This window comes from Scatophagus argus, chromosome 3, assembly GCF_020382885.2.
Source record: "Scatophagus argus isolate fScaArg1 chromosome 3, fScaArg1.pri, whole genome shotgun sequence".
Lineage (NCBI taxonomy): Eukaryota > Metazoa > Chordata > Actinopteri > Scatophagidae > Scatophagus > Scatophagus argus.
In genome coordinates this window covers 26463156-26477227 of record NC_058495.1, presented here as the reverse complement: position 1 = coordinate 26477227, position 14072 = coordinate 26463156, and the positions used below count along the sequence as shown (strand labels likewise).

At 44.4% G+C, this 14072-nt stretch overlaps 2 protein-coding genes across 4 annotated transcripts in view; one reads left to right on the top strand and one right to left on the bottom strand.

The window, feature by feature from the left end:
• Positions 1-14072, top strand: part of LOC124057033 (nuclear factor 7, ovary-like) — a 546992-nt gene that overhangs the window by 236394 nt on the left and 296526 nt on the right. The window lies entirely within an intron of this gene.
• Positions 5996-14072, bottom strand: part of LOC124057029 (butyrophilin-like protein 2) — a 29201-nt gene continuing 21124 nt past the window's right edge. For all 3 annotated transcript variants that reach the window (XM_046385098.1, XM_046385096.1, XM_046385097.1), the window contains 5 exons: positions 12396-12719; positions 12060-12095; positions 10951-11226; positions 7411-7550; positions 5996-7173 (listed from right to left, as the gene is read on the bottom strand). In XM_046385098.1, the coding sequence (XP_046241054.1) occupies positions 7423-7550; positions 10951-11226; positions 12060-12095; positions 12396-12719 (764 nt within the window). In that variant the 3' untranslated portion in view covers positions 5996-7173; positions 7411-7422. The remainder of the gene's footprint in view (positions 7174-7410; positions 7551-10950; positions 11227-12059; positions 12096-12395; positions 12720-14072) is intronic.

Sequence of the window (14072 nt, the reverse complement as noted above, 5' to 3'; positions counted from 1 at the left end):
AGGTATTAGTAGCCACAAATTGCAGTAGATTATAAACCTATAGAATAAAAAAGGCTATGATGTAAACAGCAATATTGAAAGCCAAGTAAGCATTATTAAGCATTTTAAATAGCACAATATAAATAGTGTGTTAATTGAATGACCAAACAAAGTACATTAGCATTAAACTTTGTATTGCCACACACAAACCACAATGCATACATATTAAATCAATAGCCTAAAAGTGCTATCCTAAATGCAACCAGTGAATGTAGTTTTAAATAGTAAAGCAGAGCATAGCAATTCATTATTAGTATTAACCGACTGACTACATTACCCAGCCTGCATTGCGAGCGGGAATACAACCAATTACAAGCAACTACGTCACCCAACCAGCACCGCAAAATAGGAAGTGTACTCATGTGACGGTGAAAGCGCTACAATTCAAACAGACACGGATACTATGAAACCGGCAACGTTAATTAACAGACCGCTAAGAATGTTTTATCAGCGTGACCAAAGTAACAGTTGTCAAGCACATGAACCGCATCACGGCAGCACAGCGGCAACACAAACAACAGACAAACTTAAACCGCAGCTGAAAGAATGTGAACAGCAGCTTACCGGTGGCGCATCTCTCCTGACGAGACAACATGCCAAACTAGTGCTCGTACCCGCTTATAGCTCGTGCTCGTTCATTTCCGGATTCTAGTTTGCCGCTATTGGATTACTTGTCTACGTTTCAACTGTTTACTGGCCCATGCTTCAGCCAGGTAAGTGAACCTCCCACTTGCTCACCTGTTACCACTAATCACCCGTGACTTTCCCGTGTCTCACCCGCAACCTAGCGAACGCAACACCCACAAAGTTCATCTTCCACTGGGGAAGAGCCTCTTTCAACAGACCCTGCAGACTGGCCATCACCTCTGACAGACAGCATCAGGACCGAGTTGGTACACAGAGGGCCAAGTTAGGTGGCATCAGATTTCTTTTTCCTAATGGGAGATGTTGTCACCAGAAGGATCAGGTTTTAGTTCTGTGTGTGTGAAGGATTTGTGTATTTTGACTTGTATTTTTATTGTTGTTATTTATATTCAATAATCTTTATTTCTTTGTCGTGCTTTTCTATGCTTGTGATAAGAAATGACTATTTTCTTTCAGTTCAATTCAATTCAGCTTTATTTATAAAGCACTTTATATATATATAAAAACTATATATCTTGCATATATTTATGGTTGTGCACTTTAAATTGGTTGTTTAATGTTTAGTTTGTTTTATTGTATTTCTATCTTAATAAAGTTTATACATATACTTTTCACCCGATGTTCTCTTTGGGTTGGTGGGGGCGTGAGCCAGTGTGTGTGGGGGCACCACAGGGGCTGTTCGCCCAGGGTGCCATTCAGGCTAGGACCGCCACTGGATTAGCTCATACTGAACGAATCGTTCAGGAACGAAACATCACTAGTGCCAAAGGAACGCAGAGATGGACAGAAGAAGGAGAAGAAAAGAAGGAGAGGAGAAACGAGCAAAAGATGAAGGTTTGCTATGTTCTCTCTGTATGATTACAGTATCCATGTCATGATTGAAGGGCTAATGTTAACTGGTGGTGTATGTTTGTTAGCCTTCTTGCTATGATGCTTGCTGTGCTTATACAACAGTAATTCGTCTTAACAAACAGCAGATCTAATTTCACCATAAGGTTGTGCTTTGCAACAAAACTGTTACAAGTTCAGTTATTATTTATGTCCATCACGTTGGGCCAACGGGATTTTCATACGTGTAGGTAGTTTCAAAGATGAACATTTGCCATTTGCTACAACTCTGTTTTGTGACAAAACATAGTTTAACCAGTCATAATGAAAAGTGTGCCAAGCATAGAATTGGAGGATTAGAGAATTGGATTTTGCATCATTTCGTAATTTGTAATTGCAATTTAGATTGTAATTTAGAACCGCCACTGCATACAGCAGTACTTATACACAGGTTACTCTGCACATACTGCATGGAGCCTGTGCGGGTCCCCGTAATATGTGATGTAAAGATCTTGACTGCTGGTGAAGTTTACGGTTTGTTTTCTTCTTTAACAAAGTACACACTGAATAAACACATAAAGCCCGACACCGTAAGAGCTGTGCGTCATTCCGTCTCCATTAAACTCATAAAGCTGTTAAACATTAAGCGCTCGCACCTCCACTGTTTCAGCTGAGCGCTGTGGCCTCACTGACGACGCCAAAGGCAGGAAATGTGAACAAACTGTCGCTGAAGGCACACATGCACGTACCCCCCCAACACACACACACACACACTCACAGCACACCATAGACTGCACTAAGTGCACTTTATTTATTTTACTTTGTGTTTTATATATTTTTTATATATTGGTGCTATTTGTATGTGTGCCTTTAAGCCGAGAATCTTTACAAAATTTCGTTGCTCGCATGGTTTTGGTATTGTGGGAGGAAGTACCCGGAGAAAACCCACGCAGCATTTCTGGCACGAATGTCAGTCTTAAAAAACCTTAAAACCTTAACCAAACTGCAACCGTAGGTCACATGACAAAAGTCACCTGACGACATCCCTCCCTGCATGTCCAAAACTCAAAAAATGTGTACGCAATTAAATAACACACGAAAAGCCTAAAAAAAAGTTGAAGTTTTTTAAAAGTCTTGTGATGTTTATAAGCCACTCCAAGAGATCACTTTACCTGCTTCACTCCCAACAGTTACTGCGAGGACACAGAAACACCACAGCAGAAGCCTCTTCATGTTGTCCTGAAGTCAAAGCTCACAGACGAGTCGGTGCTGCGCTGCTACCTGCGGTGACGTCGAGACGCTAACGTCACGTTAGCTAACTATCTTTACCTGTTTGACAGTAAATGTCCTTGATAAACTGGTAGCTGCTGGACACAAGGCGATGCAACCCGATATTTTAAGACGTTAGTGTTTAACAAGAATAACTTCAGATCACAAGCTCTTCCTGTGTTGTGAAGAGAAGGACGTCGTCTGATGACGCTGCGGGCGGCGCCTCACACACACTGCGGCGGCGCCTCACACACACTGCGGCTGCGCCTGAAAAGTAACTCGAAAGTGAAACAAAACAGTCCCACACAGCAGGACTGACGGTGTGTCGGCTAGAAAACACATCAGTTATCCTCATTTCCATTCTGTCATATGTGAAGCTGATCAGTCCGAAACGTCAGTCATTTCAGGTCTGAAACACTGAGACTAATAAATTATTTCCAGCGTTCAAAAGACACCATAATCACGTTCTGGGTTCAGAATCAGACTTCCTTTATTTATCCCTGAGGGGAAATTCTGTTTTGTACAGACTTTGCACCAAGAAAGAAAGTATAAAATGTAAAAATATCAGGTATTTGCATGTGAAATATCACATCTGTACATTTAAACATTTCCATGTGTGTCCATTAAAGTGCAGAGTTCAGAGTCTCTGCAGCTGTCTTCTCACCTGCTCATCCAGGTGAGAGCGGTCCAGCGGGGCGTTTGGGAACGAGGTGTGTGTAGCATCCCCGACTGAATGATGGTCAGGCCTTGACTGATGGTTCATAGTGCTTTATTTAGTGAACCTTATTCACTCATGAACTCTTGTGCTTCGGTCTCCTAACTGTGGTCGGGGGACGCAGGGGAGATCCGTCTTCTCCAGGGCCGAAGGCGGCTTTTCTTTCGGGGTTAACTCCCCAGACTTAACTCCACACTCGTTCAGGTGGTGGCACACAAATAACAGACCGTTTTTTATTACGCATTCACACACACACACACACACACACACACACACACACACACACACTCCCTTCTCGCTCTGCGGGCTCGTTCACAGTGGCGCGCCTCGGCCGCGCGCACTCGCACACTCACGTTCACGCACTGAGCTGCCTGGACTACACATTAGAGCTACACACATCCCACAACAAACTATCTCTCTTGAGACCAGAAAACTTAAATCATAGCCCTTTGACAATTCATACAAACTGAAATCATGTATTCTTAAGCTACTGCAATTAAAATAATGAAAATCACGTTTTTATAACTCAAATTAAATCAATGACAATCTGATAGAGAGCTCTATGCTACTGTTTTTAACTTACACTTACATCAGTTTTTAACATGTTATTTTTATATCAAATAAGCAGAAACACATACCATCAAAGACAACATAAGGCACAAAGTACGTTTTTAGATTAATAAACACACTTATGGATTAACCACAGAACCCACCGGGTGACTTAGCTAACGGTAATTAGCCTTTCCGCTAGCCAAACACGTAATAACAATAACTTCAAACTATAAAAGACGCCACAATTTGAACCCGGTATCAAACTTACATTTGATTAAACAATCACGAACCTTGTGCCGTATCAGCCAGGAGCTTATTAATCATATGATAATACAATAATTAATCACTCTCTTCTCACTCCGTGGACGCGCTTCTCAAGACAGGCGCGCTTTTTTACTGCTGACTCGGTCCGTTTTTACGAGCGAAGCCCCTTCAAAATAAAAGTTCCTATTTTGACTTCTACTATAAATAATGAAATAATAACCTGGCTTCAAAGAATATCAATAAACTAAATGAAAACAGTATATACTTAGAAACAATGTTCACATTAAAGGTCGTTTACAGTGTGAGGCCATCCACATGGGATGTGGGGGGAGGGAGAGAGGCTGGAGTGGCTCGTTGCTGCCGTACTGCTCAGGAGTCGTTTGGGGTCGAGTTGGGGTCTCTGTGTCGGATCTGAACCGATCCAGCTCACTCCCCCGTTCCACACTGCCATCAACTCCTCCTCCGCTGTTTGGCCTGTAAGCTGTGATGGTAGTCACGGCATGACCCTGAACTGAGTGTTGACAGTCCTGTGCTGACTCGTTTCTCCTCGGCCGAGTGTCCTCACCATGAGACACCAGAGTCTCCAGAGTCTCCTTTCCTCATCAGTTCGAGGTTTTCCACAGCAACATGTGTTCAACTTATTTTATAATCACCTTAAAGGCCAGAGTATTACACGGAGCAATACCAGTCTACGCCACAGGGTGGCGCCGCCCTTTGTTTTACCGCTTAGTACTGTAGGTATCACTCTGCATCTCCCTTCAGAAATGTGGACGCTGGTGAAGGCTACAAGCCACTAACGGTTTATCGCCGTTTATTGTTTTACTGAATGTTATAGAATATGCAGTGAGACCTGGCTTTATATGGTCCTTACTCGTGAATAAATGTGCAGTGTGGAAATCCCTCCTCTTCGTCTCCTGCCTTGCGACTTTATTAATGTTGGAGCTGTGCTACTAGCATGCGTGGCTAAGCTTCCCTCCAACTCCACGATACGTCAGTACTAAAAGATAAAACACTTGAGCGGGTTCGTCGGTGGTCTCAGCCGGGTCAGGGTTTGAATATTGAATTAAATTGAATATTTATGTCTGCTGCAGCTTGAGGGCGCCACCCTGTGGTGAGAATGAGCTTTAGTCAGCACAGATTTCACAACACACACTTTAAGGGTGTGCGGGATCAGCAGACCTCACAGTCTTTATGTTTGGACTCATGGGATCAGTTTTCCATGAGACCATCTCTGTTGGACATGAGCCACAGTCTTCCTGCTCCACCTCGTTCACTGCAGCAGCAGCAGCTTGTCTCCGCCTAAACCCTCAGTCAGGAGGAAATCACAGGGCAGGTGTGGTTCTCTTTCCTTCAGAGTTTCAAACTGCACCGTGATTGGCTTCCAAACTTGTGAGGTCACAGACTCATGGTTCAAAGTACAAATTAAACCTGGATGTGAAAACAAACTCCGTGTGGACAGAAGCACAAACATCCAAGTGACCAACGTGGAAAATACGCATCTGAACGAAGGGAGACTTTAAGTTCCTGATGAGTTGGCTGAAACACTAAAAGATAACGACTGAACTGACACAATCGATGTGGACGACTGATGAGACGAGCAGCCAGGAAACACTGCAGTGTGAGAGTGTGTTTGTACCAAGTTTCTCTGACAAACATTTAACACATTTAACAGTCACAACAAGGTGACACTTTTCAAGTTTTATCCAAACGTTTGCATCGTCAGCGTACATCAGCATCGTGATCAGCGTCATCATAAAGTCACATTTTATTTCACTTTAGCTGCAAAACGTTCAGACTGAAGTCACTCGTCTGATCAGCGAGCTGCTGTGAGGATTTGAATCTCAGAAGCCGACACAAACAGTTTGTTCCATCCTTCACTGCAGGCTTTCACACTTTAACATGTCAGATGAAGTGAAGGACTTTTAGTCACCAAATTAAAAACACAACATTTAAGTAAAAAGTAACAACATTTGCCTTCAAAATGCAGAAGACAAAGTAGAAGAAAACTGAAAGTACAAGTACCTCACACATAAGTACTGTATCTGAGTAAAGCACACACGGTTACTGTACATTTTAAACTCTCACATTAACATTTTTATTCTTACAACTGAGTATCGGCTCCACACATCAGCCTTGTTGATTGCTAATAATCAATATCTGCATCAGCCCTGATTACGTCCATCCCTGCACTGCGGTCAAACTCCAAACCAGAACCTGGACCGGACCTGAGACCAGCAGTCAGCTGATGGAGCGTTTTGATCTTTTTAACTCAATTCTCTTGTTTTATTGTTTCATTTGTTTTGTTTCCTGCTTCAAAACATCTCAGTGTGACCTGAGTTCACTTCATTTAACAGTCTGGTGTGTGCGGTTTGATTTCAACCTGACATTTTATCACCTCGACGACTTCAATGAATCCACATGAACACCAGAACAAGAGCAGAGAGACAGAAAGGCTGGACATAAAACTATTAAAACCCAACAAACACTAAAAGGAAACTGAAGCTTCTGAAGAAACCGTGTGAGTGCAGGATGTGGACGAGCCGACACTAATGTGTGTGGACATGAAGTCAAACTGGTCCAGTGTCTCTGCAGGACACAAAACAAAAAGACATGAACGTCTCTCGATGTTGTTCAGGCTGATCAGCTGATCCAAAGTTTCCTCTTCCAGGTTTTATGTTGGCGTCGTGTGTTTTTGTTGTCATCGTGTCAGCGCTCAGAAGGAAGCGTCCACCTGCTGATGGACGAGAGGCTGCAGCTCGTGACAGGATGTGACGTCAACATTAACGTGGTCGTCCTCGGCTGAGCTGTGATGTCAGCAGCTCAGTCAGCCTCTCGTTTCCTTCTGCGTGGTGACACACAAACTGTTGGATGGATGAACAGCACAACAGGTCAGAGGTAACACATGTCGTTTAGATGTTGGGGTGAACTGCCCCTTTAATAATGTTGTTAATCCTCTGCTGGAGGACTCGTACATGAATGCAGTCTGGATCTTGTGTTGGATGTAAATAACATGTGAGACCAAAATCTGAACTCGAGTCACAAAGTATCTGCTGTGTCATGTTGTGTTATGGACACGCTGACATTTTATTCAAACTTACCTTTAATACGTCTTAATACGGACGTCTGGATCGAACTTTAAATATGCAAAAAACAGCAATTCCACCAACAACAAATCCAACAACAAGAAGTCCAACCGCTCCACCAACAATAACCCCAGTGGTCAGGCTGTGTGGTTCCTCTGAAACAGACAACAAAGATCTTCAGGTCAGAAACAGTTTTAGACTCATGTGGTTTGTGTGGACAAACATGTTGGTTTTAACTGATGGACTTTGGGACTTTGGCCCTTTGAGGTTTCCAGGCAGGCAGCTCTGAAGCCGCCCATCTGAACTGATGAGGCACCTGGTGCACCTGCTGGTGGTGACGGGTTTGAATAAAAGGATCAGGCTGATAAATGTGGCCCACTGAACACTTTGTGTACATTTACAAAGCAGAGCCTTTTCCTGCAGACGCCCAACAGGTGAACACTCCATTACAACACAGGTGCAAAGCCCAGCAGGTGGCCTCTCACCTGGCACAGTGACATCAGCAGCAGCCATCAGTGTGGCTCATGTCCTGCTGGGCTCAGGTTTCTCGTATGGTGGAGACCCACCAGCTGTGATGTGTGGGCTCACCTGCCACCTGTCGCCTCACTGTTACACTGATGGACGTTTCCTTATTGGTTCAAAGGACTTCATCTGTGCAAAGTAAAGCAGCATCTTCTCACAGCTCGCTGCTGGGCATCGTGGATCAGTGGGATGGAAGAACATCAAAGCTCTGAGAGCTTCCTTGTGTGGGTCATTTGGATCTTCACAGCACGTTGACCTTCAGCCTCATCTTCATCCCACCTCAACGAGTTTTCAGAAGCTTCGGATTCTGCCACAGGAGGACGATGAGCACTTAAGTCTGGTCAGATTGTAGGAAACTGAGTGGAACCTGGTGCTCTGACATCAAGCTGAAGCTGTTGGTTGCCAGGTTGTACTTTGTCCCCCGTTTCAACAGCTGCTTCTCATTTCTCTCTTCCACTGGCTCTTTGTGCCGTTTCTCCTCAGATTTGATGCTTTTCTCTTCTTCATCAGCATCCCATCCTTCAAAGGTTGTGTGTTCACCTCGCACATTAAATGAGATGTTAAAATCCTGCGTTCTGGTGCTTTTCTCAGCTTTTGGCCCTTTTGCTAAACCCATTTTGTGTTGCTTCTGTGCTTTCCTCCACACACATTCATTTAGAACAGCAGTCAGGTGTCTGGTTATCCTGTCCACTTCCTGAAGTAAAGAATCCTCACACTGTCAAACTTTATCCTCAAAACACTGAGTCACTAAAGAGCTGAAATCCACTGAAATGAGAGAAGGTTGCGTTGTGTCCATCTGGTTGTGTGAATCAGATAAAAAAGGCCAAACTGGAGTGATGAGACGTCTGGTCAGGCCTGAATGATGTGATGCTGTTGGCTGTTTGGCTAAACGTGTTGATGGGAGATTTGACACGAGGGATCGCAGCTCTGAATGTGAGCTTTGTTCCTCCATGAAGCTCACACAGCAGCCTGACGGTCTGAACAGAAGAGCGTTGAAGCTCCTTTCCAGACGCTTTGACAGATTTTCATCGTTTCACTTGAGTTTCTGTCACTCAGCAAAGTTCACAGCTGATGGAAGCTTCCCTAAACACTGCAGCTCCAAGTCCACCCTGAAGGACAGCAGTTTGACACCCGTCACGTCTCTGTCTCACTGTGGACAAAGTCTTCTTCATCCCTTCATCACCTGCCACATGCTGTGTTGTCATATTCATACTGAGGCTCAGGGCCTCACAGGGTCTACTCATGTGTTTCTATACCTGTGAGCTCCTACAGGCGGCCATGTCACAAGACCAGGTGGAAACCTTGTCTCAGGCTGCGCTGTGATTGGTCAGTGTCTATAAGGGTCACCTGCGTCCTCTAGATTTTTGTCTTCATGCTGAATATCAGGCCTGTGGGCCATCAGAGTGCATATGATGTACTGTGATTCAGGACCCAGTGGGACGTGGACCACATCCTGCTTTGATCTCATCACATTATTGACATCCTTAGAGGACGAAGCCTAAAGGAGGTAGAACAGTTACGTAACTCCAGATTCTCTGAGTGAAGATGCAGCTCTCTGACGTGGGGGCCCCACTGACGACCCCACTAGTGACAGCCTTAAAGAGCTGCACCTACACTCACAGAATCTGGAGTTATGGTGCGTAACCAACATTTCCGCCTGCCAGTGGTGGAATCGAAGTACATTTACTACAATGCTGTGCTTTAGTATAAGTTTAAGGTCTACTTCACTGCATCTCAGAGGCTGATACTGTACTTTATACTTCACTACATTTGTCTGACAGCTTTAGTTATGTTTCATGTTACATTTTTTCCTGTCCAATGAAAACCACATGTGCCCAGATGTGCTGATGGTGATGAACTGAAGGATGAAGTGTTCCTTTATGTGTTGAGAAAATGATTATGAAGCTAAATAAACTCTTTAAAAAGCCTCTCGGATGAGCTGAAACTGCAGCTCTACAAACACATGATGATCTTAGAGAATCTGATGCTCTGCTGGAGATTAAAGCTGCCAACAGGACATGAAGGAGTTCAGATGAGCTGAAACATCCAGACAGACACTTGAACGCAACACGAATACGAATCCAAACACACGAGACACAACAGCAACACACTGACAGGAACTTAAGCCCTTCAAGTCCACTTAGCTCATAACACTTAAATACTTTCACTAAAGTAAAGTTTTCAATGCAGGACTTCAGTATTTTCACTATGTGGTATTAGTATTTTTACTAAAGTAAAGTACCTCATTAGAGCCACTTACAGAAGTACAAAATAGTTGGAATTCGTTCATATTTTGCCCATTTTGATCTGATAAGGATAAGCAGTTCCATCGTTTCATTACAGCATGACTGAAACCATCCTGGCTCCTGATTGGTTAAAAAGTACAACATGTTTGTCTGTTCTCATTGTGCTGCATGTCCTGTACTTTATTCAAGTATTTTGTCATTGTTTTTCAGTCCTGTGTGTGAGGAAAAGGTTTTCAGTGAAAGGCTAAACACATGAGAGTTTTTGTTGAAGTACATGTTGACTATATGGACTTCTTCCACCACTGCCAGAGCCCTGAACAATCTTTTCTGCACTGTAAAACGTAGAACATGAGGTCTCCAGCTGGATTTACACCTCATGTGTCCTGAGACGAGTTAAAGGGGACAAATGTGAAACTGAAAGAAGGACATGAAGTCTGTTGATGAGGATCCTTCACTGTGACCACATGTAGTGAGGACAGAACTCAAAGAGACGCTGCCCTCTAGTGGACAAACCCTGTAATGACACCCTGTTTCTATCAGACTTTGAGCTGCTGGTTTCAGACTCAGACAGGAGGTTGAATCTGCCTCTCTGAGTGTCCTCATGTTGTTTGTTATGTGCTTCCTGTGGGATTCTGCACTTTCTAACTGGGATTAATGCTGTAATCTCAATCTAATCCAGCTGTCTAAATGCAGCTAAGAAAAAGCTCAGCTTCATGACACGTTTTCTGTTCCTGTGTGGAGCAGACGTGTCTCTCAATAAAACAACACCACTGAAGAAGACTCTCACCTGAGAGACGAACATAAATCTTAGAAGCAGCCTGGTGGCTGATTTCCTCCTGTGTGACCACACAGTGATAGTTGTCGGTCTTGGTCACATTGGTGCGGAGGATCACGTTGAAACGGTCTCCACTCGGTATGACATCTCGTTGTTTATCAGGAAGTTTGTTTCCTGCGCTGTCCTGCCACTTTACTGTTGGCTCTGGATGAGCATTGAGAACTTTACACAGCAGCAGGGCCCAGGTCTCTGTTTCATTTAGATTTGTGACAGACGGCTCTGCAGCACCTGTGAACATGGTGTAAACAGACAGTCAGTGACACATCACTACAGACGATTACAGGACGACAACATTGTGAAGTTTTTGTTCTTCCTTTCTGCTTGTAAATGAGGATTACAGAGTGTTGAAGGAGAAGAAAAGTTTGAATGAATCCTCCCTGCGTTGTTTCATACAACGTGAGATTTCAAACATTTCTAACTTCTACCAAATAAATTTGGCACCGACGTACAACTGCAAACTCAAGAATATTTTCTATTGCACTGAAATAATGTAAAAATGTCTTCTAAAATACAAAACGTGAGGCCTTCAAGGTCTGAGCCTCCTTTGTGTTATCAGGGGTTGATGATATCAGTGAGAAATATCTCATCAAATTTGTTGTAATTCTCCTTTAGGAGCCACCAGCAGCTGATTTCACTGGAGTGTGTTTGATTTTCTCAAACAGGAAGCTGAGGCTTAGCAGTTATTGTTTTCTTTTTACTGACAACACTGATTGGATGATCATCATCACTAATTCGTTTTCCTCAAACTGGTGCCATTAAAACTTAAAACTTTAAACAGAAAAGTCTTGAGACTTGATTAAAATGTCGTAAAACTCCAGTAACGTGATGATTGTGTTAACTGCTTCTGTTTGTGAACGTGCACCACAGTGATGTACGTGCTGTAGCGTAAACATTAATGAGTCAGGACGTACAGGTGAACCTCCAGTGTTAACAGGTGATGTGCAGTTTCAGCATTAAGACACGAAGAAGAAACATCTCAATCTGATCCACAGAGAGGAAGACGCACTCAAACTCACAGCACACGTGAGACGTACAGAGTGACGTCATCAGCCAGGACTCACCTGAGATTTCACCTGATCTGTCTCTTAACACACGACCTAAAAGACAAAACAAAACACATGTTAGGTTGCTTATCAAATATGAAGAGCTGAAATGTGTTTCCTGTTGGCTGAGCTGCTAAAATGTCTCTGTGCAGAGGGACATAATGCGCAGTGTGTCACTAATATCAGCCATGTTTGATTCAGAGGTCATCTCTCCACATGTGGCTGCAGCTCTGTGGGGACCAGGTCCTGCCAGATGTGGACTCTGACTACTGGACAAAAGTCCATCTGGGACTCTCAAACCAGTCGCTTCAGTAAACGAGCTGACACCTTTACCTGTTTGATGAAAACACTCACCAACAACAAGCTCAATGAGGAACGTTTGAGGTGGCTGATGATGTGGAAAATCACAGGTGTAGTTTCCACTGTCAGCCACCTTCGTATTTCTGATGGTTATGGAGGCGTCACCGTTCTTCAGTTTGTCTTCAAAATGGAAGACGCGACCTTTGAACTGCTTGTCTTGACCTTGACGGCCGTTATTGTAATGAGAGCCTGCTTCATACAGGAACACCTCCTTCTGACCATCTTTCCTCCAGTCAAAGAGCTTTAATGTCAGGTCCTCCTTGGTGCTGAGGGAACAGGGTAGAAGAGCCTCATCGCCTTCAGGTACGACGACTCGCACTGGAAGATAAACACACGTATGAATCAGAGTGTTTACATGCAGAGATTTCAGGTTAGAAGGAAAACATTCAACACATTTACATGCGTCGTCTCCTCTACCAGATTATCTTTGGTGAATTCAGGTTCACATTAAATGAAACTCTTGTTGTTGTGCCTTAAATTAAAGTTAAGGAGCAGAGCAGACACGTCCCACAGCTGGACTGAAGAATTCTCAATGGAAACAAAACTAATTCAAATGGTCTTTTCTAACTGCTTTGGTTCTTTGTAAAGGACAAAGTCTGTCTCAGGTGAACTTCCTGTTTCACCTCCTTAGTGCACAGGTACTGGGCCTCTGAGGCTGAGTCAGAGTCTTCATGGGCCTTTTCCTCTCTGCAGGCTGTCAGACCAACACTGTGATCGCCTTCACTACAGAGCTGAGCTGCTGGAAGTCTTTCAGAAATGCTTCTTTACACACTTTACTCGCTGGCCCTGAACGCGTCTCCACATGAACGACAGTGTTTGTGTCTGTGTGTTAAAATGCTGGCCAAGATCCAAGTCGCTCTGCATCACAGACAGGCCAACTGACACATGCTGAAAACAACGAGACTGACGTGCGTGTGCATGTGGCACTTCCGGTGGTAGGTGGGGGGGGGGGGGGGGCGTGCTGAGGGACCCGTATGGTTCCATTCATTTCATCCCGCCTGAACCCAAACCCTCCACCTGAGCCCAGTTCAGACCACAGCCCAAACCCTAACCAGGACCCCATGAGGACCCCAACAGGACTGCTGGACCCGACAAGCTCAGAGTTCAGACCACAAAACAGGAAACACAAACACACCTGCAGTAGTGATGACGCAGCACGTGAAGTTACAAACCCACCCGAGACGTGACATCACCTAAAAACACTCGAAGCTCTTAAACTGATCCGAATGATGCTTTCATCTTTTCAATCAATACTATCGATCAGCGCTGATGACGTGCGGGCCTGTGAGGCAGCTGCAGGTGTTGTCTCCACACTACGAGGCAAAACTCTCATCCTGTTTCCAGGCGGGTCTCACACATCCCAGACTCAGTCCAGGTTCAGGTTCACAGCAGCTCAGCTCACCTCAGTTTGCTCATCACTTTTCTCACCTGCTCCACCTGCAGACGTCATTCCAGTCCACAGCAGCACGAAGAGACTCAAACGCGCCATCGCTGTCGGTGTCACCTGAGGACGTGAGCCCGCACGGCACAGCTATGACTCTGTGGAGCCGAGCGAGCCGCAGCCACAGCAGCACATCCGGCGCGAGCCTTTCACAATAAAAGCGTCAGCTCCGCACTTTATCTTCACTGTTAATTCACAAACGTCGGGCCAACGCGAGACACTTTCTACAT